The 26,346-nt window shown below is 37.3% G+C and overlaps 1 protein-coding gene across 1 annotated transcript; it reads right to left on the bottom strand.

The window, feature by feature from the left end:
- Positions 1–1,806: 1,806 nt before the first annotated feature.
- LOC121863455 (kelch-like protein diablo) lies at positions 1,807–25,320 on the bottom strand. The gene is made up of 14 exons (XM_042362125.1): positions 25,235–25,320; positions 22,787–22,959; positions 20,887–21,009; positions 19,640–19,774; positions 18,618–18,784; positions 17,707–17,878; positions 15,417–15,614; positions 12,111–12,223; positions 9,974–10,128; positions 8,270–8,490; positions 7,436–7,538; positions 6,542–6,649; positions 5,055–5,215; positions 1,807–3,652 (listed from the first exon to the last, which is right to left on the bottom strand). Exons 2-14 carry the CDS (start codon positions 22,910–22,912, stop codon positions 3,608–3,610), a joined length of 1,827 nt encoding a protein of 608 aa, XP_042218059.1. The 5' UTR covers positions 22,913–22,959; positions 25,235–25,320; the 3' UTR covers positions 1,807–3,607.
- Positions 25,321–26,346: the final 1,026 nt, after the last annotated feature.

Here is a 26,346-nt window from a genome sequence, read left to right as displayed (position 1 = left end):
GACTTGGTACATGATAGGAGAAATAATAGCCTGGTTTGGTACACGATAGGAGAAACAATAGCCTGACTTGGTACATGATAGGAGAAACAATAACCTGACTTGCTACATGATACATACAGCCTATCTTGTTCTGAGGGAAATCCTCCAGCTAAATGTCTATTAATTATTTATTGACAGTAAAAGTAAAGAAGAAAAGAAAAGGGATGGAGTGAAGACTGAATTACTATATCCTGTGAGATATGTTATCACAGAACCTTTTTTTGCATACAACTCCACTCCTTTTTAACAATTTACTTCTAAGCTGTCTACAAAAAATACAAATGCTCAATCCTATGGCCTTATCTGAGTAAATTTCTACAATGAAGGAAATAAAATTAATAAACAAAACAGCAGAGATCTTAATGACCAACCATCTCCCACTGATGTATATACTCCAGATCATATTCATGCAACAGCTCTATTCAGTACAGCACACTGCAACACACTCTAAACCTTTACAACATTCAATAAGATTGCTATTTCTCATTTTTTAGGTATTTCTTGCTTTTATCTTTACACTTTTCTCTTTCTTTATGCTACACAACCTCACGTCATGATAATAATCACATCTTTTTATCTTATACAGCATCCATCTTGCAAAAGTCAATCAGCGCGTGCATTACATAACAAAACACGCTAAGTTGGCACAGGATGCACATCTGCAAGTTCATAAGTGTGCCTGAGGTATGGTCCTTAATTTTTTATATACCTGAACTTGAGTATCAGGAGTCCAATATGCTTTGGGACAAAGAGACTTTTGGAATGTAGATACCAGGTAATTCTGGAAATTTGATGTACAGTATCTACTCCAGGAACCCATATGTACATGTACTGTACTGTATATCTAATAAAATTCATTACCGACAAACTGTACAGTGAACCCTCGCTTTACGCGGTTTCACTTTAAGCTTTTCTACATTTACGCGGTACCCTGCCAGAACCGGAATTCCCACTTTACGCGGTGCATCTACTCATATACGCGGGAGAAGTATAATTTTTTGATTTAGCTCATAAAATTCATACAAATTATCCGGCCAGAATATAATTTACATTGCTGGAATTCTTACAATTTGATGATCATTTTGAATATAAACATCATAGATTTTGCATTAGACATACAAATTTTAGACCTAATGTAAGTATTTTGTTTACTCTGAGTAAATATGTTATCTTTTGTGCAAAATATATGACATTTATATTCAAAATATTCCTGGTCTTACAAGGAATCCAGCAATGTCAATTATATTATCCTAACTTTAGTTTGAGGTACTATTTATTACTATACCTTAAAATCTAGTGGTTTTCCCCCAAACATTTCTCAGAGAGGGAAGAGCCAGCGAGTGTGAGAAGAGGGGGAGGGAGTCGAGTCCATTATTTGAATGGATCATTAACTTGGCGACTGTATTTCTTTATTTCTCTTAAGTATTAATTGTGTGCATGTACCATCATAAAATTAAGATGTTATTTTTACTAGAACATAGGTATTGTGTCGGAAAAAGTGGAGTTTGGGGGTCAGCTGGTCTCTATTTCATTTAATCCCATATGTTATGTTGTTCACTTTACGCGGGCCTCCGTGGGTTCAATTGACCGCGTAAAGTGAGGGTTCACTGTACTTTTTTATTTTGACAAAGCACAGCCTGCAATCAGTCGCAGGAATGGGATGTGTAAATGAATGCCGGCAACTTTAAAACTACCCACAGACATTCTTGGGTACATCCAGGGTATCATCCGCAAATAATAGGGAACCACGAAATAAAAATCTGCGAATTATCAGGGCGTACTGTATAATTATACAATTCTGTCATAAATTTAGGCAATGTTATTAAATAATATAAACAGACATTTGACATTAGGTCCATACAATGACAGTTAGCTGTGGTAGTGACGAGGCAAAGGAAATAACTCTGAAACATCAGCTGATCTGGTGCACAGGTAGTTGGATGTAAACAAGCCCTGTGCTGGACAATTCATAGCAAACATGCCCGGTTCCGGTAAGTATTTGTACTGATGTGTATACCATAGGTCCTTATATAATAATATCCTTTTCTAGTAAATTAGATAAATTTAATTAATAATACCAACAATAGGTCAATAAAGTAATAGTTAGCTGTGATAGTGAGAAACATGACAGCATATAGCCAGCGACTTGGACTTGCCAGTATGGTAGGCTACTAAATCCACAAAATTTGTTTTTCCAAAGTATACTTTATTAATTATAGGATGAGTCTTATCACTTGTAGCGTCTTATGAGTCGGGAAATACTGTAGAGTATATCATATTAGTGACACAGTTGTCTTTTGGTTGAACAATTAGTAAATGTCAAGTGTGAAGGTTACATCAATAAGAGGTGCACAAAATGTAGGTACTGTAAGAATAAAAAAGATATAACTAAGGAGAAACAATAAATAAAATGAGAAACAGCAATCTATGTATAATAATATGATACAGTAGATAAAAATTTGCAAGAAACAACCATAAGAGCCAGTATGAATGTGACTAAACAGAGTAACAGAATTAGAACAATCAATGAGAGAAATGATAAATGCTTTATTTCTCACAGGAGTAACATTTACAGCTCCAACCAAGGCCAACTAACCTACAAGCTGCCTAATGAATGACTAGAATTTTTTTTGGTACAACACATTTACCTTCACAAAATTGAGATAACATTATTTTCATTGAGAAGATAAGGAGCATATCTTCTAGATCTTAGAAAATATTTCATAAAAATACACCACACTAACCATGGATTACACAACTATACGACAAATAAAACCATCGGAGACCTCGTTTGACAACAAGTGATACTCTGGCTGATAACCTAAAACAATACCTGATGTCCTTTCTTAATTCCACTCTAATACCATTTTCCATTTTACTTAATTGATTTTGTTGACTTACAGGTGACATAAATATCCTCCGTAAATCAAGGAAAGTAAATTTAAAATTTTGTGCAACTCACTTCCACATTAACCCGCCAAATATATTAAGTTGTACAAGATTCAACTTACCTTAATGGTCATTTTCATGAGGTTGGTACATCAGGCTTGTTTGACCAGCCAGGTTCGGAGTCTTTGTAGAATCGTAAACGTTAATCACACACTCTTCACGATATTCATTTGGGTATACAGAATGATCCTGACAATAATACTAATACTGTACTGCAAATTAAATTACCAGCTCTTAAGTTAAGTTTTCCACATAGATTACATGTCACTCCCGAGAATATTTCCAAATGATAATAATTTTGGTTCAGTTGTAATATATCACAGTTAACATCTGTGGCTTCCATTATGAATTAGATGCACCTGTACTTCTGACCACACTAATAATTTCATGAGTATCAACATTTCTGGTTTTAACAAAAAGCCAAGAAGAAAAAGAAATAATGACTGAGATTTTTACCATATCCTGTTCTCTACCATCTTAAGGATACATCCTTTCTCTTACATATTGCCAAAGAATTTCCATACCTACACCTCTTGAGACAAAGATCATGGACTGGCACTGATTCTGGTGGTTACTTCCAGAACGTCTGTCGTGCCTGATTGGTGGAGGCTCGTGGATGTCAAGAGAGAGGTGTTGCCAAGTCACCTAAAATCTCTTTTTTAATCTGGAAAAAAAGCATATGGGGAACTATCAGACTATGAAGAAAAGAAGTTCAACTAACACTTATACCTACAAAGTGACACTTACCTTTTTATTAACATTTCTAAGTCATATCTCTGGTATATAAACAACCTTCAGGTCTTGATACATACCCCTTGGGGCTACACAGATCTGTAGGCACCTTCTAACAACATGCCGCTTAACTCTCCTGAGTCAACAAGTCTGGAATATATTCATATGTTTCTTACAAATATCTCCAAATACTACTACTTCCCAGGGGCACATCCAGGAATATCAAAAAAGGGGTCAGGCCCAAGAAGTTGTGGGTGGGGCAACATGGCGAGCACAACGGCCCATCCAGCTGTGGGGTTTGGGGGGAAGGTGCAAGTCTGCCATTTTTTTTTTTTAATCTGACCAATATCATGGGCATTTTGAAGCCATGTGCACTTGATATTAGGAGATAATCTGAGGTCAATAGTAATTACTCTTTACTGTACAAAAATGCCTGAGTACAATATTGCATTAAAGAAAAAGCATAGGAATTTTCTGATGAAAAGGGGAGGGGCTCGGTCCTCAGGACCACCCCCCTGGATCTGCCCCTGCCTCCACCAAAACCTCTTTCTTCAACACATATATCTGAGGTTAACCAACTCTGGGCCTCCAACCTCAGTGTATTACCTACTGTGATCCCTTTAACAAACTCAAACTTGAAATTCAAACTCTGAAAACATTTCATCTTTAAGAGACAAAGTACAGTATGACTCATAAGAGGGACATGACTCTCAACTGCAATAAGAACCCCAGAAGACCTGCCACTACTGTAGTTGATGATCACACCCTACTGAGTAAAAGCTGGAATAATCATTAACACCCAGTGCCTGGGTGGGCTAATTCCCATAAAAAAAAAAACAACTGCTGAGCCTAGGAAAGGAGAGTCTTAAACTCAGCTACCTGAGGTAACTGACCCAACCTACCCAGACCTAACATAACACACCTACTTGTCTGAATTCGGAAAAAATACTGCATTAATCTTGACCCAACCAGACACCGTTTTTCCTTGACACAAGCTTGCCTTCCCCTCCCCCAGAGGATGCCCATGCCCACTGAGTTGCTGTATACACAGAGTTACCTAGACTGACACTAGGTTAGAAATAATACAAATGTGTCAGATCATAATTTGGCAACAACAAACCACCAAAATACAATGACACACAATCTCTCTTTAGATCATAACTCTATACAGTAATTGAAACCTTAAGCAATTGTACTGATCATTTCTCTAACTCTGAAATTGATAATCAGTCATACTGATCTTCATTCTATAACTGAAACATAAGTCAAATACATTAATGACAATTGTAATGATGAAAACAATATTCAGATACACAATGCAAACTTTTACTAACCCTGAGAGGTGCACACGATAACCATGATCGGCCTGTCAGCATCTCTCCAACATGCGTCCAGGTATCTGGAGTAGGATTATAACACTCTATGGTGTCATGGAAGTGCTCCCATCCATCTTCTCCTCCAAGGATATAGATCTTCCCATCCACTACAGCCACTCCTGTATTATTTAGTACAGTAATGTTATCATTATCTTCAATTGACCTGATATGAAGACTGAATACAGGTGCAAGACAAATGTGAGGTACACTTCAGTAGGAACACCAAAGCCCTGTCAGTTGGGATGCACTGAAAATATTTACCTGGCATTCAAATTTTCAAAACAACGTGGACTTGGTTACATTTCTTTCCGGTACTGTATTTAAATTCTATCTCAAAAGTTACAAAAATTTCAATAAACTCTAAATTACCCCATATGAGATTTAAAGGATCATCTGTGTATGTGAAGAGAAGTGCTCCGAGATGGTCAGGACATGTGAGAGGGATGTGTGAAGACTAGATGGTAAAAAGGGTTTTAAAAGAGATACAGTCTCCTGCACTTATACCTGGTACAGTGGCTGGTGCATTTTGTCAGATCTGACTACCTATTATTCTGAGGTTCCTTAGGGCCATTCTGGGAGTTTTAATATGATGTAAAGAAACACAGAGGTGCCACTGTACTAGGTGTAAGTGCAGGCGACTGTATTTTGCAAGGGGTGTGGGGATAGAGGGAGAAGACTTTGTAGTAGTACATAAACTGGAAGAGAAAAAGGGAACCATAGTGACAGGAACGTCTTGAGGTGCAACAGTCTCGGCCACACCGTAGTTATGAGAAGATGTAGAACTGCTTTATTACCTGTTAATTAATACCTAAAGTGGGAATACAGTATCCTCTTATCAACACACAATGTATCAAATCAATCATTTTGGTACAGCACTGTATTATCTGACTATACAGTACAGTACAGGAGCTCTTCTACTTACCAACATTTGACTTACTAACTTTCAGATACCAACAAATCTGTTCATATTTCCAATTGCCTACAAAATTAAAGGCTAGTAAGACATACCGTTGAGTAATATGCTGTATTTATTATTGGGGTGAAGCTGTACTACTTATCCTTTATTTATTTATTTTTTCCAATATTATAGGTACTACGGGTATCTACAAAAATAAAGTTGGACTCATAAATAACCCTCAGGAACATAACTTGTTCATAAGTAGAAGGGCAGCTGTAACAAATCCGCATTAAATAAAACATTACCATGAGGACACATTTAATACTTTGAAACTGTAAAAAATAAAATAAAATTACCAAAGGTGAAACACTCCAGAAATTTGAGAGCAAATTAATTCATACAGAACACTTCAGGTTATTAAGTGGAAACTGGTTACCTAACACATAATAAATGGATGGAGAGATGTGGAATAAATGCAATAATAAATGCTCTATAAGCCCACACAGTACAAGTACGGTATATTTAAGTGGATCAGTAAATTCCATACCTGGTCTGTAACGTCGCTCACACATGCTTGCCACGGTTTCCCAAGTCTTGTTTCTGGGATCAAATCTCTCAACCTTATTTGTATTCTCAGTTGAGGCGTGCCATCCTCCTGACAAAGAATTTAGGTTTATAAAATATGGTGAAGAGCTTTGCTATGCCAATGAGAAAAATTTATTGGTGATAAGCAATGCATTTCTTTTTGATAAACTTCTGGTTACCAAGACAACTTTTTATCATTATGTACACTCGCAACAAAAAGTATCCGTGCATACTGTAGTGTGAACAATTTGAGACCAGTGACGATAGGTATTGAGAAAGGCGAGAAGTTCCAGCCGTATGTTGGAAGCCCTGATTGTCAGCCATATGGCAACACCGAGTGGAGGGGGTTATGAGGATACACTTACCAACCTTCCCGACATATCACAGTGTATACGTATCGTTTACTCGTCGATCTCACCCTGCACCGATACTTTTTGATGCGAGTGTACAATATATTGCTGAAATTTAACCATAATTAACGACTGTACAAGAGACCGCTATACAGTACTGTATATCAATAATAGGAGACTGCATATTTATATGAACTACCTGTACTATATAAAGCTGACACAGTTTTAGTGATAAATTCACTTCTTATACTGTACTGTATGGTTTTTCACTTTCAGGTCACGATGCACAGAATATCATCTCCTTGAAGCTTTCTGGGTGACACACTTCTCTGTTCCAGTGTACAGTATCTTGTATTGTACTCCTCCTTTCTCTCTCTCTCTCTTCTACTGTCCATCTCTTAAATATATACTGTACTCTACTGTTTAATATACTGCACTCCTTTGTCCAAACTTTCACTTATATAGTACAGTAGTTCTGCATATGTGCCCCAACAGTAATATCTGACCTATGATGTAGATGAGACCATGAAGTACAGCTGATGCTGAACCACTCCGGGGAATAATCATTGGAGGAAGCTGCTCCCAGGAGTCCGTGTGTGGGTCATACATCTACAACATGGAAAAAATTAACATTAACTTGAAAAATATAACACGAACTGTATTCCTATTTTCTAAAGACAATGTGGGAAATGCATCAAAATAAATTTTTTATCTAACATTACAGTGAAACTTTACTGCTTCAAACCTAATTAACCTAACTATTAGAAAATTTGAACAAAATAATTACCTATTTTTTTAATACAACCACATGTGCCTCAGCTACACATACACAAGCACACACACACACACACACACACACACCTGAGCTTGGCACATGAATATGCATTATCTAGCCCAGTCTCTGTTGTATAGAGCAGTGAAAATTAACAACCAGTCATGCCAAAATACTGTACACTACATCAGAGGAACCACAGGGGTAGTGGGTGAATGCATACCCTTCCTTTGGTTGTCCTGACACTACCCCTCACTACAAACTCTACCACTATAATAGATGTGTCCTGTTTAGGTGTTCCCCTTCTACAACAACATCCTAAATGTCTTCAGTATCTGTTCTATCTGTCACTTCACACAACACAGTATCAATCAATTATCATCACCATCAATGTTTTATACCTACTGTACAGTATTTTCCACACATGCACAGGCTATGAATGTAAAATTTTACCACTTCAGCAGTCATAAAAATATTTTTACTTATTATTTGGTTATGTTTCTTACATAAGTGGAAAATGGTCATAAAACATTAATGATGATAATGATGAATAAATATGTTTACATACCTGCACCAGATCAATTCCATCTCCATCTTCCAAAATGGCCCCACCACAAACATAGAGCTTTCCTTGACATGCAGCAATGGCAGGTGACGTAAGGGCCAGTTTCATAGAAGCTACAGGACTCCATGCATTGATGCGAGGATCATAACGTTCTACATCAGTTAATCTGTTAGATCCATCCCAACCACCCACTGCATACACATAGCCATCTAAGGTTGCTGAACCTACAAAAAACAAAACATACACAAATTTACAATACTTCCCAGGATCAAGGATAAAATTCAGTTGTATTACCCCTGGAGAGGTACCATCTTATGTACAGGAAACACATAGACTATGAAATAGTACATGCCAAAATATATAATTTATAACCATGAGAAGTTTGAACAAATTGTGATCATAGCAGAAAAATTACTTTCCAGTTGTCAAAATGATGAAGTGATTGTGGAAATCCCATTTCATAACCGAGTCTGGACTGGACAACCTATGCATGTCATCATAAAATATTCAGGTTTGAAACTAAACAAACCCTCCATTATGAAGACTTGGACTAATTCACTGACTAGTTACACCTTACCACTACAGTACTGCCACATCCCTTAAAGAGATACTGAGAGGGAAATGTTGCCACTGAAGGATGATGGTTAATTGTTTGTGACATTACATTATTGTAGCTGTGCACACTCTTGCTTCTGAACTGTAGTCAGCTATTCTGAATCTTTTGTATCAGGCCAGTTGCGTTAATCTGACAGCTTAGACAGTCATCTCAAGTATGCATGCATACTGTAGAATCAGTTCCCTCTTACCACAGTTGGGTAGTTCCGGCCCACAAATCAACTCGCTAGTTGAATCACCAAACTAAGTCATTACCGCACAAAAAAAATCTTGCAAGCCAAAATAAATGAAGTTTAGAATACCCTTAACAATAATGTAGGACTGTATGGCTCAGTCTCACACTTCCCTAAGTGTCAAAAATACAGTAAAAGAAATAAATATTAAGAACTTTGCAAGGATATGAAGCTGACTCCCTTGTGAGTTGCCGGCAGTATCCACACCTGCAAACATTTCCAAATTCTGCACTTTCTCTTATAACTCTACTCCTTTATTGAACATAATTAACATATGAAGGTTAAAAATAAAGATTTTTTTTTTTCAATTTCCACACATTACATGAGAGTAAATGAGAAATTGGTCAATCAGGCAACTGGCTCAGTGACTGTGTGGTGGTGGTGTGAGTGACAAGTCTACTTGCCTTCACTCAAGTTTGACAAATAAGGGATTAAGTTATTTCTTAATTGTAGGAAAATGATGACACACCGATAGCTTATTTGTAGACTTAATTACTTTTACTTTTACTTTTATCCTCTTCACCACTGATCGGCTCGCTAGCAGCTTGGGCGATCGGTCACGTCTCAACAGCACGTGTGTTAGAGAACAATGGAATAAGTTTGCACACTTGTAAAAAATATAATAATGGAAAAACATCACTTTAGCAGACAGATATTTTCATTATTACTAATACAAATTCTTTTCATAAATTCAGGGTTTTTATTCATAACTTAAAATCCTCATAAATTGTGGTTTACCTGTATTGTACAACATTTGGATAATACAGATTCATTTGATGGTGTGTAAGGATGAGTCACTGGGACAGAGGTAATGTTTTAAATAACTTATCACAACACCACAAAAAGCTATACAACTCACCTAGTTCTGACCTTGGCTTAGACATGGGAGCCAAGTCGTGCCACTCATCTAACACAGGGTCATAGCGCCACAAACACCGAGTCACTGTACCATCAGGAAACTCTCCTCCAGCCAGGTATAAGACATTTTCCCCAGACACTACCAGGCCGTGCTTGCTGAAATAAATGTGTAGTACAGTATCATTATCCACATTGTCTTAAAACAAATCGTATTATAGAAATCTATTTTAGTGCTGATTTGTTCTACTTTCATATGCTGAAGTGTGCCTCATACAACATGAACAAACAAAGAGTTTTCTAAATCTTAACATTCCTCTCATGTCATCATTGCCTTTGACAAGCCTTGGTGAAGTGTCTAGCATCATCATCAACATCAACATTTTACGACCATTTTCCATACTTTCGTGGATCAGCCGCAATTAGCTAATGGCAGCTTACCTTGCTGTGCGGTCTCTTGCAGCCTGTCCCATCGGGTTCTTAACTAATGTTATTTTTTACAACCTCCCCCCCATGTCATTACGGGCCTGCTCCTGGCTCTCCTCCCGTCCACACTTACTCGTGCATCACTTGACCCAGTTGGTCTCCTTCATTCTCTCCACATGCCCAATCCACCTCAGTCTACCTCTACAAAAAATGTAGAGGAAAGATTCTCTTGCTGATAATAAAGGCAGCAACTTCCTCCAGTCACTTTTGACTCTTGCAAATGAGCCAGTTTCAGCACCCCTCCAGCACTGTTCATGCTACACAGGTAGCAGAACTCACTGACACTGTTCAAGGATATATTCCCAATGTTGAGTTTCTCCTGCCTTGTTAAGGCCACACAATTACCTATGCATACAGGACCCTCAAAGTTAGCAACATCCCAGCAGTCCACTATCTGCTTCACTACACTGCACATTATAGTCATTGCCAATGCCTTTCTTACAGATAGCACATGGCAGTTTTCCACTTTCCATCAAAGGTCCCTCACCCACACTACTAATCAATACCTTTGTTTTCATCACATTCACTCTCAAGCACTCTGACTCCATTCCATCCCTCCATTCGTTAAATTTCTCCACTGACTCTTCAATATTATCTACTATCAGCATTAAGTCATCAGCATACAACACTACACAAACAAATAAAGACTGGCTATTACTGCACAAATAAACAAAAAAGATAAGCAAAATAGAATATAACATAAAAGGATAAAAACAAACAGAAACAGCGAGTTGGGCCAGTAAGCTGCAGTTCACCCAGTGACCAAAGCTTACATGTTGTAATCAGCTGGTCAGAAGTGACAAAACTTTAGGAATAGGAATTATCCACACACCTGACTTGGGATGCTCAGAATAAACCATACAGTGCTGTTTTTAATACTTTGAGGCTTAATACCACTAAATACCATCACTTCTGCTGCTGCTACCTAAATAATACTGATCTAGAGATAAACATATTCTCTCTCTCTCTCTCTGTATGGTAAGTTAATGTAAGACCTCTTGTGTGTTTTTATATTAGTATTGTACTACAATTGGTAATGATACTGTACTACTATTTTAAAGAAAATAGCTTTGTGACACTGGTACAAATTGTTTTTTCCTATTTTCACTTATTTGTCATATGTTTGATAAATATCTGTCCTTTTTTAGTACAAGCTATCACATGACTATATTGGAAATATGTACAGTATATGTTATAACGTCTGCCAAGACATTATACCAAAATATTCACCACGGCACTGAGTCATTTTGCCAGGCTGCCAGGTGCCATGCTTAGTTGAACTACTGACATCACAGTATCCAAAAGCATATTTATCCAATACAGTTATCATCTGTATTTTAACAGTTTCTTGTGTTGTAGTAAGTAAATAAAACATTCTGTAGTTTGATTACAGAACTTAAGAGTATTTTACACAATAAAGGGGGGTAGAGGGTGGATACACTGCTGATGAACCAAACTAACTTTCCCCTTTAACTAAAAACAAACTCGAATACAATAAGCTATACAATAAGGGGTGCATGAACACAACCTTATGATGCAGCCAGTTTTTAGTGAATGCTAATGCAAAATATCAATTTAATACAATAACTGTGTGCTTTTACCAACTCTACATGCACGATGATTATTATAAGGTTCATCTATGAGCCCACACACACCTGACAGCAAAAGGCAGACATGAGAGGCTCCTCCAACAATGTGCCAGTGGATCAAAACATTCCACTGATCGTAGAACTAATTTGTTGTCCTCACCGCCCACTGCCACTATCACCTGACGATGACATACATATTTAATATAACTCTAAATATTCTGAGTTGCATAAGGTGGAATATCTATGTTATGTGAAGCAAAATGGAATATTAAAAACTTGGAACTCTGCAAATCAGCAAAGAATTCTCATCAGAATGAGAAATTGAGTATAGTGACCAGATCCCTAGTCAAATCAGTTATAACAAAATCTAACTGAACCTTTACAGATGAGGCATAGTCCTCATAGGTCCCCAATCCTACTACAGGTAGTTTGGTTAAGTTGGGATAAGTTGGTGTCTAGTTGGACTGAGGCCCATTTGAACTGAAACCTAGTGACAAAGGTACAAATTAGTTAGAAGGGATTAATACAGAAAAGATTACAAAATTATTTGTAGTTTAAGTTTTGGATGACAGGGAAAGACTATTGAAAGTTTCAAGATAAAAATATATCACAATGTACCCTTGGAATTAGTTAATAGAGACAAAACATATGATGTTAAAAACAATAAAAAAATATACAAATGAAGAGTGAGGCAGTGATGTGTGAGTGCTTTAAGGTGGAAGAGGGAGTGAGGCAGTGATGTGTGAGTGCTTTAAGGTGGAAGAGGGAGTGAGGCAGTGATGTGTGAGTGCTTTAAGGTGGAAGAGGGAGTGAGGCAGTGATGTGTGATTTGCCCTAGGCTGTTCAATATACCGGTTACTAATGGATGGAATAGTGAGGAAAATGAGAACAAGAGTGACTGGGGTAGGAACAAAGCTGGAAGGTGGGATGTAGCCTTTGCTAACAAGTGTCTTTTGTGGATGATGCAATCCTTTTTACAGAGAGAGAGAGAGAAAAGGAAAGGCCAAAAGTGTGGTGAATAAGTTTGGAAAGATGTGTACTAGAATGAAACTGAAAGTAAATGCCAGGGAGAGAAAGATTTTTGAAGGGAAGGAATTTGACTGATTCTTGTAACTAAACCATATTTAATAAGAAAAATTTTGCCCATCAAAATGTAAAATTCAGACAGACTGAAATTCTAATGGAGGGTAAAAATTTATATTATTGATGACGACATTGACGATGTTAATGATATTCAAGTAAAAATGGTTTGATGGATAGAAAATTTTTCAAAGGAGGAGAGTGATGGAACTGGGAAGTATCATCATGTGGATTAATATAAGTCTGGACATAAAGAAGGAACTTGAAAGAAGTACATATAATACTTCTTACCTCAACTTATGGTAGTGAAACATGGACTTGTAATGAAGCAGAAAGCTCTAAAATTCAAGCTATAGTGATAAGTCACCTGAGGGCTGCATCTGCGGTCATTAGAGGGGAAGTGGTAAGAAATAATGAAGTGTATGGAAGGTGCTTGGGGCAGCAGAGGGGGCAGATACAGCAAATTATGGAGGGGGAGGGGGAGCTGATGAAGACAGGTCCATTGAGATGGTGTGAACATGTGACAAGAATACAGGATAACATAGTACAGTAGAGTGCACTGGTAGAGGGAGACTGCCTAGATCTTGGGAGGGAAAAGTGGAACAAATAAAGTGAGAAGAGAGCAGAGGGAATTACAGGAATAGGCAGAGCAAAGGAGATAATAAGTGAATGAGTAGCTTGAGAGCTCTAGTGTTGTGGCCAGCCCCTGGAGGAGTGAGGCATTAAAGATGAGAGAAGAGGATTAGAAAGAGTGACCTGGAAATACAATAAATGAAATAACACTTAAAGTTAGTATGAATTTTTCAGAAGATGAGATAATTGATGCAAGGTCTGGTTAGCCTGATGTTGCTGGGAATACAGAAAGGGAATGTTAGTGAATATAGAATAATATGAAAGTTTTTGTACAGGCACATGAATTCTAGAATGTTAGTTGTTATATACAAAGAAAGTAAGGTAGTGCTATGTGAGTGTTACATTTACCTCATGCAACAATAAGAAGAATAAAATCAACAACAGCTTTTGGAGTGAGTATTAGAAGAAAATTGCAGGTTTAAGTAGGAAGAAAAATTTGTTGGATCAAAACTATTTTACTGTTAGACAACTAAACTTAGTATGCGCAATTAACTGGTATGATGCATTCATAACAAATGTGGGGGCTAAGTATTAACTTTGTATACTGTACTGTGTATGCATGCTGAGGATATTAACGTGTGTGTGTGTGTGTGTGTGTGTGTAGGTTTTCTACTTGTTGTCTTACCCCTTTCCTATCATTTTCTATACTTGTCTTGCACCATTCTCCCTTATCATTTTCCCCTCTTTCTTTGAGGTTTTGTACCCCTTCTTCCACACTGTTTAAAACTGGGAGAGTAAAGATGACAGGTACAACAACAGAAGGACAAAATCAAAGTAAAAAGTTTGAGGAATAATTCTGAAATCCCATTTTAAGATTGGCCCATCTCTCGGTAACTCATGCATATGCCTTCACTATGTCCATCAGTCTAACGTTCAGGGCACCTTGACATGAGTGGCTGAGAATGAATGGGGATTAAAGTGTGGAAGACATGTACAGTACATTCTGAGGAGAGGCAACATGTGCAGTCCCTTTTTAAGACTACATACTGGACACTATAGTTACTTTAGGAGAGGTTTACTCCTCACTTAGACTTTGTCCCAGCCACCAATGTCTAGGTCTCCTGGGTCCTAAACCAATGACTTATTGAAACCATATCACAGAGCCACTTAGTGAAGGCGTCTGGCCATCAACTCAATGTCAATCTAGAAGCTACAGCTGCATAAGATGGTAACCCTAATTAACTTAGTCTAGGGCCCTTGTATAGCAGTGAATATCAACAAAACTCTGCTTAACCATTAACCAAAACCATATCTATTGGGTTAGGAGTCAAATTTAATATGTGAGTGATATAAATATGCGCTCATTCTTTCTTAACTGTGTGCCCTCACATTCTATAAGATTTGGTGACATAATAACGTTCATTGATCCAGAGATCCACTTATAATTGTTATCATTTTAAAACCTTTGTACCTGTATTTCAATTTTAACACCTAAGATATCTTGTGCACTAATGATTAAGATATAAATACTATACATGTAATCAATTAATGTGAGTACAGTACCATTATTCAAATATGCACAGCAGCACCATATAATACTGAGCAAAACTCTATAAAGTTTGACAAAAGAAACATGGATTTTTTTTGAGAACATTCCAAAATCTTTAATTATAGGGTCCATTCCCTAAACACCATTATGGTTGTCAGAAGGCAACTGACTGTTGTTGTGTTTGTGTTGCGTCTGTGGCGGGTGCGTGGAGACGTTAGCTGGTGACGTCGGTCGGGAAGGAGATGGTACAGCCTGGCTTCCTCCACAATCAAGCGGCACTCTGGTGATGACCTCACGGCCATTTCTCCTTCCACAACATCCACTAAAAAATACGGACTAACAAGTGCCAGTCTAATGCACTCCAAGGCCTGTGTGAGAAAAAATTTCCAATGTAAATACTTCTGCCTTCACCCTCTTATATAGCATTGGTACTCATGAGTGAGGCTTTATGCTGATGCTTTTATAAAACATAATGTGCCAGAAGACGGTATCTATAGCAGCCAGTATCTCAACATATATATCAACCACTTGTAAACCTTCCAAGCAGCATTTTTACTTTTGTTCAGATGATAAATATCCAAATTGAAATATTAACTAATAATTTCTTTAAACCTCTCGACATTGTGTTTTCTAATAAGGTTAAATAAACAATAACAGGAGCATCTCACTACCTTGGGCTAACTCTGGCAGTTCTCACACTACTGTATGTATGGTGGATTTTCAGAGATAGAGCCACAGGGTGTTCCTTATTAAATGTCTATAAAAGAAAAACTAACACATTGGTACATACAAACATGCATCTTGTATTGTCTTGTAGCACACAAAAAAAAAATCTTGGCACGTACAGTAACTGCAGCAAACTTCTACATATGCACCGTTAGAAGCTCTCAGAATTTGGAACTGATATTTCAATTCAGTCCTCATTTGCTGCAACAATCCACAGTCCATTATCCTGGCTCATAGTTCAGTGATGTTTGTTAAACGTGTATAGTTGGCCACAGGGAAAGTCTGACACATTATTGTGGCTGATGGAAACATCTGGCATCTCTCCTGCAGTAATATTGGAGTATGTAGTGTCTGTCTGTCTGTTTGTCTCTCTTGTGAATGAACAAAATTCATATATCTTAACTTGCGTCTGCCTATTTCTACCTCTGTTACAAACTAAATCATTCAGCGTAAGTGGTTCAGCCAGGTAATACTATGTCCTGTTTGTTTACTATAGAGGAGATGCCAAATACCTCCTTGGTCCATAAAAATGTGTCTGACATCACTGTGGCCAACTGTATAATACACAGCCTTTGACATACCCCTTAAGGAAGAAGTCTTATGGAATGATGTTGGGCACATGACGTAAAAAATTTAGTCAGATTTTCTCCGTTGCGGCCAATGGACGTTCCAAGGTATGGGAGGTCCCGGTTAGAGAGGTGCTACTGTGTTGGTGTACAGTACAGTTATGGGTTCTTGACCAACCCTAGTGTTTTTGAGGGGTACAAAAACAAATACAGTAATACCCCGTTTTACGCGTTTTTTTTTTACGCGGTACCCTGCCAGAACCGGAATTCCCACTTTACGCGGTGCATCTACTTATATACGCGGGTGAAGTATAATTTTTTTATTTAGCTCATCAAATTCATACAAATTACCCGGCCAGAATATAATTTACATTGCTGGAATTCTTACAATTTGATGATCATTCTTAATATAAACATCATAGATTTTGCATTACACATACAAATTTTAGATCAAGTAAGAATTTTGTTTACTCAGAGCAAATATGTTATCTTTTGTGCAAAATATATGACGTGTATATTCAAAACTTTCCTGGTCTTGCAAGGAATCCAGCAATGTCAATTATATTATCCTAACTTTAGTTTGAGGTATTATTTATTACTATACCTTAAAATCTAGTGTTTTCGCCCAAACATTTCTCAGAGAGGGAGGAGCCAGCGAGCATGGGAAGAGGAGGGGGAGTTGAGTCCATTATTTGAATGGACATTAACCTGGCGACTGTATTTCTCTTAAATATTAATTGTGTGTGCGTACCATCATAAAATTAAGATGTTATTTTTACTAGAACACATGTATTGTGTCGGAAAAAGTGGAGTTTGGGAGTCGGCCCAGTCTCTATTTCAATTAATCCCATATGTTCTGTTATCCCATTTTCGCATTTCTCGTTTTACACGGACCTCTGTGGGTTCAATTGACCGCGTAAATTGGGGTATTACTGTAAATATATTATCAGACTCTCAAATGTACATGATAAAAACATACAAGCTGTAAATGCAATAAATTTAATTTTCATTTACGAAACAAGACTCACTCGGTCAAGGTAACAATTAGGTATAGTTACACGAATAACTGACCTACCTAATTTTTTTAAACATAAAAGAAATAAACTTTTTCCAAATAATGAATGCCAATAAATTCTAGCAAGTGATGGTACTTTATATCCTTCCTCACCTTGTAAAACATGGGTGCCCTTGAAGAGTAGGCGTGGTGGAGCCAAGCAGTGGCAGCATCAAACACATGCTCCTCCCTGTCTACCTCCAGCTCATCAGCAGATATTATTTCCACCACCTTCTCTATAGGTAGATTGAGCCACTCTTCACCTCCCATCACACGAGGAAAGTTCCTGTAAATGTTTAAAATAAATATAAATTAATGTATGGTCCACAATATGAGCTTATTGGATGATCTGAAGCATTAATGTGCTTGATGATAGAAAATTAAACACCTATAACATTATATTGTAGTGATGCCTGTACAGTAATGTACTATGTAATGAGAATTATATCCCATACTTTTTATGTACAGCATACCGTCAGTTTATTAAACATACCTTTCATTTAACATTAACAAAGGCAGATTTTGTGCATTTTCTTACTCATTGTAGCCCTTCTGGGGTTGGGAATACATTGTGCAATCAATACCTGTACTGAGTTAGATCTGCTGAGATAATATTACACTGACTGATTACAAGCCCAGAATAAAGTAACAAAATAACAAGAGCCCAAAAAAATAAGGAACTCAAAGGAGTACTGATAATTGTCTGAAATGTTCTTTCAGTAGTAAAAAAAAAAAAATTACTTTCAAGTACGGTAATATAATTAATAAAATGATTTGTTTGAGTTCAGTAATAAATTAAATTTTCTTTGTTCATTCCAGTCCACCTCTGATACCTTTTATGTATGTCAGTTGTTTTAGCAGATACTTCCCTGTATCACACACACTACAAAACTCCAAATAACCCAAAAATATGATGAGAATCCATTACGTAAACTACCCATCAACAGTAAGTGTATCTCCATTCCTTCCTCAATATGTACACAGTACAGTATTGTACAGTATATGCTATTTGTACAGAATCCTACCTCAACGTGTATGCTTTTGCTTTCTTGGTGAGATCATGACAAGCATGGGCCTCAGCAAAGCAATGAATCCCAACACAATTGGTGGCATCAATGTGGCGCTCCAGGAAACGGCAACACGCTTCTCTTACAGCTACCACTTCCAACAAGTTAGATGCACTAAGAAGAGCCTGAAGTACACAAATGGATAGATGCCACATTTACTAACATGTTTACTGAAACTACATCATGGAAAGAGGCAAATATACATAAGGTTTAGGGTAATAGAATATAGGTACAAAAACTGACAGAGCACAGGCTGTGAAATGTGTCACAATTATAATCCAGCAAATGGTACAAAATATTATATTTGCCCTTGGAGTTTCTCAATATAACCCTGCTAGAAAATAAGTTTACATAATCAATGCAAAAATCAGGTTAGTTCCATTAAAATCTTTTTGGGGTGTGTAAGGAATCACTAATACGTTATAAACATTTCTACAGATCAAGGGACCTGTCAGTGTTTGTTTTTGAACAGAACACATAACAAATTTAAACAAAATAAAACTCCCCCTCATTTTCACACAAATAAGAAAAACCTTAAATCTAGCAAGAATCAGCCTGAAGAAACTAAATAACTGTGTGAAATAGAACTTTTATTGGATTGACAAAGACAGACAGGTAGATAGAGGTGGACATATGGGCATAAAAATAGTCCTAATACTGTATGAACCAAATGACAGGTATAGATGAAAATACAGTGGTATAAGAGATGATGCGAGACTACAGATAAAGGAATTAATATATTGGTGATGTAGGGTTACACTGAATGGGTTAAATGTATGCATAGTGACACAAAACCTGACAGTGAAGTTATCATTCGTGTCATCACATGACTCAATCTGTAACACCTGTCTTCCTAAAATTAACCTGAAACAAACACACAAAAGACTTCAACAATTTATAATTTATTTACAATATTTACCTGAGTCAAAGAAAACAGAGTATAGCATTAGCAAGTTCTGAAACATTATTCAACCATTTACCTGAACATTATTTTCTGTTATCATGATGGTGGAGGTGTAGGCATAATCAAGGAGTAGAGAGACCATGGTAGCATCAACCCCACTAAGAGTAATGTGTTCCTGCTGTGATTCTGCCAAATTACTTAAAAACATTGCCTGCAAAAGATGTAAAAATAAATTACATTATTATGTGTTAAAATATCATACTATAAGAAACCTGGTAGCAAAGACCTACTCAGTAAGTAGTGCTTAATAAAACAATTAGGTAGAGAACATTACCAATTTTTGACTTTGAAATTCTCAGATACAGATAACAGAATGAGCTACAACTATAATATACTTGGTAACTTATTTCAATCCTACTTCATGATGCTGTATTTCTTATCATACAGTACAGTATTAGTTATCAAAAAATCAATATGACTAATTAGTGTCAAGTTCTCCACTACCTTATAACTTCTTTAGGATGAGATTGTCAACCAGTAAAGAGGGTGTATGAAGCAAGGATTAACTGTATTGTAATTTGACAGTGATAATGCAGTGGTTGTCTTACCAACTTGGTGCAAAATCTGGATACAGTATAACCTCAGGAGATGAGCTATCTTACCACCACCAATAAAGAGTGATGCTGTTGTGCACAGAGTATGGTTGCACAATAAGGTTCTATTCTCTCACGATCCAAGCCAAACTGTACTGTTCTAGTAAGTGGCCATATACCTGTCCTAGTCTTAGTTTACCAGTGACAATAGCTTGTGGTGTACAGATCTTGTTACTTATGCCATACACATGTTTAACTTGTTACACCTCCTCCTGGTGGACAATAGACTTACTCGGCACTAATGCCTATTTGCACTTGTCTGCTTGCTTTAAAATCATCTGCAAGTTCTCACTCCTGAACAGCTGTGCAAGGTGAGCAAATATAACCCCAAAGATGGGTGGTGTGTTTGCAGAGTTTTATGTACAAATTAACTAATTAACAAACTAGCTTATGAAGAGGCAGACTGACTGACTGACTGACTGGTTGACAGAGTGATTACAACACCTAAGAGGACAAGGTTTAACAAATCTAACTCCTGTAATTTTTCTCTAATTCAAGAACCTTTACAAATATGTTTAGCACCCACTGTATCTCCATTTCACAGTGCAAACGTACTAATTTATGCAGCCTGACTGACTAACAGACTGATCTCTTGTCACTCATGCAGAACTATTAAAACTGCCTGACCCACCAAGGTAAATATAATACTGTAGTGTGCAAAACGACTTACCCGGAAGTATGGACTAAATGATGCTAAGACAGACCTATGGACAGGAAAAGTCATTCCATCCACACACAAGGTCACATCACAGAAGTGACCATTTTTTCGTAGCTCATTCAGCCCTAGGAGTACCTTGAACATAGATCATATACAGTACAGTATCTTCATTAAAATAAGCAAAACAAAAAATCTATCTTTGTAATTTTGCCTGGAAAAACAATTTAATAAGAGCCTAACTGACATGTTAAGGTAATGTAACAAAGAAACAAGCAAACAGATGACACAGTACTGTACAGTAAGGTCTTGTATTTCGCGAGTAATATAGACTGGAAAAGTTGCGCCAAATTCAAATTGCCAAATGCAAATACGTACATAAACTAATGGGAAAACAACAATACAGTTGAACCTCGATTTACGCGGTTCTCATTTACGTGTTTGGTCATTTACACGTTTGGTCATTTACGCGGCACCTTGCCAGAACCGGGAAGCCCGATTTACGCGGTGAATTTACTCATTTACGCGGGCGAAGTATAATTTGTTTATTTACTGAAGATATTTGTTTTAGCTCATAAAATTCATACAAATTACCCAGCCAGAATATAATTTACATTGCTGGAATTCTTACAATATGATGATCATTTTGAATATAAACATCATAGATTTTGCATTAGACATACAAATTTTAGATCTAATGTAAGAATTTGTTTACACAGAGCAAATATGTTATCTTTTGTGCAAAATATATGACGTGTATATTCAAAATATTCCTGGTCTTGCAAGGAATCCAGTAATGTCAATTATATTATCCTAACTTTAGTCTGAGGTATTATTTGTTACCATACCTTAAAATCTAGTGTTTTCACCCAAACATTTCTCAGAGAGGGAGGAGCCAGCGAGCATGGGAAGAAGGGGGGGGGGGGAGTTGAGTCCATTATTTGAATGGACATTAACCTGGCGACTGTATTTCTCATAAATATTAATTGTGTGTGCATACCATCATAAAATTAAGATGTTATTTTTACTACAACATAGGTATTGTGTCGGAAAAAGTGGAGTTTGGGGGTCGGCAGTCTCTATTTCAATTAATCCCATATGTTGTTATTCCAATTACACGTTTCTTGTTTTACGCGGACCTCCGCAGGTTCAATTGACCTCGTAAATTGGGGTACTGTATTACTGTATATAAAACACATATTGATATAATTATGTTGTTACATAAAAAACAATTAAACAGCTTAAAACATTTATAAGTCAATTTAAGGAAGCACAAAATGAATTTATAATTTTTTCCTCTAATCAAAATTATTTTTGTGTAATCCTGCAAAAAATCTGACTGAGTAAGTTACAAAGATGAAAAGATACAAATCAAAATGCTCCTTGGATATGCAGAGGGAAGCAATATTAATAATAATAATTCTACCATCACACCTAAAAATCAAGGGTTACTGTATCCTTAAAAAAATTATTTTACAGTCAAGTCAGGACAAGGAACTCATCTATGGTATTGACCCAGAATAATGCGACACTGATGGCTGGCACTAATGTAAACAACAAAGGCAACATTCCTGGCATAACTCTCTCTCTCAGAGAGAGGTTTGGGAGGCAGAGATTTATCCTTTGACCTCTTCACTACAGAGACGTCACTTTTAATATCTTATTTGGCTAATGCCAGACAAATTTTATTCAACTCAGAAGGGGGCCTCTGTACACAAGGGATTAAGGACTTAATGCTACGGTCATTTGCAAACACAGACCTTCCCATCCAGTTTACTTAGTGCTCGCCATTGATGTTATTGGTTTGTCCGAGTCTTAACCCACTGGCTTAATGTGTACACACAAAGAGTCTCCTTGGACTGATGAAAGGCTATCAAAATCTGTAAAGAAGATTATTTAACTAGAAAAAACTTACAGCCTCTGGATGTGCTGAATTGACAAATTTGCAGTCCTCACTTGGGGAGGAGACTTGGGATTCTGACCCATCTCCTCCTCCTCCACCTCCTCCTCCTCGCAGGGAACCTGTGTCCCTGCGTGACATTATTTTGCCCACTTCTCACTCACTTGAAGATCATCTTCAATTAGGCACTGTAAAAAAGTTAATGTTTACTGTGAATTCCATTTTAACTTAAATTTTAAAGCATGAAAATGTATTTATCTATAATAACTTTATTATATAATGTTTATTATACTGTAGTACAGTACAGTATAGTGTGCTTCAATTATTCACCAGGTCCAGCATTTTATCAATCCTGTACTGTTCTGTACTAGTACTGTACAGTACCTTGACCCTCAGTGGAAAATGGGTCATGTGATCAATAATAATAAAGCACTCATCTAGGTAACAGAATCAGCAGGTAACCTAACCTAGTCTAATGTAATCAGTACTTTTCTTGTTTTTTCTTCAAGATTATGAATTTTTTTTTTTATTAATTTCAATGCTGGTATATGATTTTCACTATAACTATTGACCCATGTTTTTGATGGAATCTTCACACCTGTTTTTAATTCACAGGATACAAGTCTAGTGAGGAAAATGGAAACCCAATAAAATATGAAAGAAATAGTGATGAATGTGTCCCCTACAAGGTGTGAGTTGCACCAACAATCCCTGTGAGATACTCCGAGACTAACCCATTAACCCCTTCAATGGTGTCATGATAACATAGATCCAAAATTAAGAGTGTACAAGGTATTCCTTCACAACACATCAAACTTTATTATTATTAATGATATACTGTAATACACTTGCTATCACAAGAGTTTAAGTTATGTGACACTATTCACTCAATAAATAAAACTCAAATAAGTCAGTATCTTGTGAGAAGAATTCTTACACTGTACACCTGAAACTGAACATGGGACCCACAGGATGCTATGTACTGCACCTGTACAGTATTGATATAATCCTAACCTCTGGTACACAAGGAAGCCGAGGGGCCAGCACTATCACTAGCTATCTTACTCCCCAACACGGGTGGAGGACTGCACTGCCCCTCAAAAGCTCCGCCCATACCTTTTGTAACGACTGTAGTAAACTAACTATCACCATAGTGTAGTCCACTCAAATGCCCACATACAATCATGCATCAGCTTATTAGTGATGCTCAAACAGATAATCAGCTGATAACCTCACTCAAGTATACCAGCTATTTGTTTCTTATCTATCAAAACATGTACAGTATTATCAGCCTCAAGGTAGAGGGGAAAATGTTAGAACTTCTCTTTAAATATCCCCAGACTGCAGGAAAATACTCCAATTTTTCAAATATTTTCTGGAGAAGCATGACCCCAAAACCCCCCTACAGCATTTGTGTACCTCGACAGTGCACACGTTGGAGGCATACAATGACCAAATTGCCACTTAACCAAATCATTTCTGCATTACCACTTTTTTCCTAAGCTTTGGGTCTGATAAAGCCAAGTACCGGTGTTCATTTAAGGTGTTTACTGTACCTATCAACAGTTGGATGTCTCCTAAATAGTCTGTCACAAACCATGAAACTGAGACCATAAGTTCATCCCTCAATTATTTTCCCCAAGAAGTAGACAACTTAAATATTATCAAGTGCAAATTCCAGCTAATGGTCATCACCACCAGGGAATAAATATAAGATATGGACACATCAATCTACAGTACACCCACACCCAAGTGCCACACCTTATCCCTTCACAGTCCAGTAGAAGCCAATACTTGTCATCTGTTAATTAAAGGCAGAGGTAAAGCCTAATACCACAGTGTTCTTATTATTTCATCATATTCACAGAGACAGTGCAGGTACAGTACACATAAAAGGGCGAGGTAATACTGCACAGGCCGTCCCTCGAGTGAAGGTTCCGTTCCTGTCATTCAACGTCAATCCTCGGCAGCCAAACCAAGGGATGCCTGTACTGTAATATGCATAAATCCTCGTCATTTTAGGGGATTTTCATAAGGTAAGAAAGCATTTATATTCTCAATTTCTAGGTTAATGTGTGATACTGTCCCTCACTATTACCTGAAAATGGTCAATAATTAGTCATTTGAACCCAATACATTCTCTTCCCACGTCTATATGTGATTTGATTTTTAATTTTATGTCAAATATAGAAGAAATGGAAGGTAGAAAAAATAACATTTAGTTTAAAATAAAAAGTTGTTTAGCTCTACTCCAAGTGTTAGGTTATAGTGAAGATGAATGACTATGAAGCCTCCAACACTCATCTGGTAAATCAATTAATGACTCACTAACTAAACAATAAGACATATTATAAAGAGTGAACAACAACAACACACTCTGGATGGATCTACAAAGTTATGACATGTATTACAGACTGTCATAAGCTCAGGTAATAGTAAAGTGTTTGGTGACTATGGACTCACCTGTCACAACCACTGTTATCGTACACAACTGTTCATCATCGTACTGTGACAGCTAACGTCGTACACGATGACCATGAATAACGAACCTGTCATGTATGATGATGGCCACTGTACTGTACTGTGCATGAAGACATTTTGTAAAAGATGAGCGAGTATTGTGCAAAGATCTTCAGAATCAGTAAATAAGCAGTTGCCTCCACTGCTTCGCATAATTATAATTGTTGAACTATGTGTGTGTATGAATACAGCAATAATGACCAACTCAACATTTTCAACTTCAGTGTGCAGTATTTTTGTTCCATAGTTCATTCTTCCCAGACACATTTCAACGGCTTCATTTATTACTGTTGTAGAGACTCCTGTTTACTTGCTACTTGTAAAGTAAATTAAAAAATCTATTTCCTACGAATATGTATTATTTTGCACTCAGGTCCGGATTCAGGAGTGGGCAAAGTGGGCAGCTGCCCAGGGGCCTCCACATGTGTGGTAGCAGCTATATCAGGGCTGGTCCACTTGAAACCACATTAATGACTCCAGTCATGTCTCACTTTTGTGTGTGTGTGTGTGTGTGTTGGGAATTTGTACACTATCAATAAATATACAGTTAATTAAAAAATTCTCAATGTTCCAATTTCCTCAATATAACTGCATATGGCTTCAAAATTCTCCAAAGAAGTGTTCAAATTTCAAAATTTTCCCAGGGGCTTACAGCGTCCCCTGGAACTCGCCACCCCACCCTCTTGGGTAGTTATAGTGAGGGGGGCCTCCACAAAGAGGCTGCCCATGGGCCTCCACAGGTCTAAATCCGGTACTGTCTGTACTGAACCAACACTTAATTGACTAAACACCTTGTTTGTTTTATCCTCTTCGCCACTGATCGGCTCGTTAGCCGCCCGGGCGATCGGCCAGGTCTCTGTCACGCACTGTTGGCAAGTACTGGGCATGCACCGGCTCCTGACTGTACCTGAACCTGCTCCAGTGTTGGTCTTTTACTTTTTTTACTTTTATCCTCTTCGCCACTGATCGGCTTGTTAGCCGCTTGGGCGATCGGTCACGACTCTTTTCCTTTATATTCTTCACCAAAAGGTCGGCTCGCTAGCCGCCCGGGCGAT

This window comes from Homarus americanus, unplaced genomic scaffold (assembly GCF_018991925.1).
Source record: "Homarus americanus isolate GMGI-L3 unplaced genomic scaffold, GMGI_Hamer_2.0 scaffold24781, whole genome shotgun sequence".
NCBI classification, from domain to species: Eukaryota; Metazoa; Arthropoda; class Malacostraca; order Decapoda; family Nephropidae; genus Homarus; species Homarus americanus.
The sequence above is the reverse complement of the archived record's forward strand: the minus strand, read 5'-3'. Positions and strand labels throughout refer to the sequence as shown.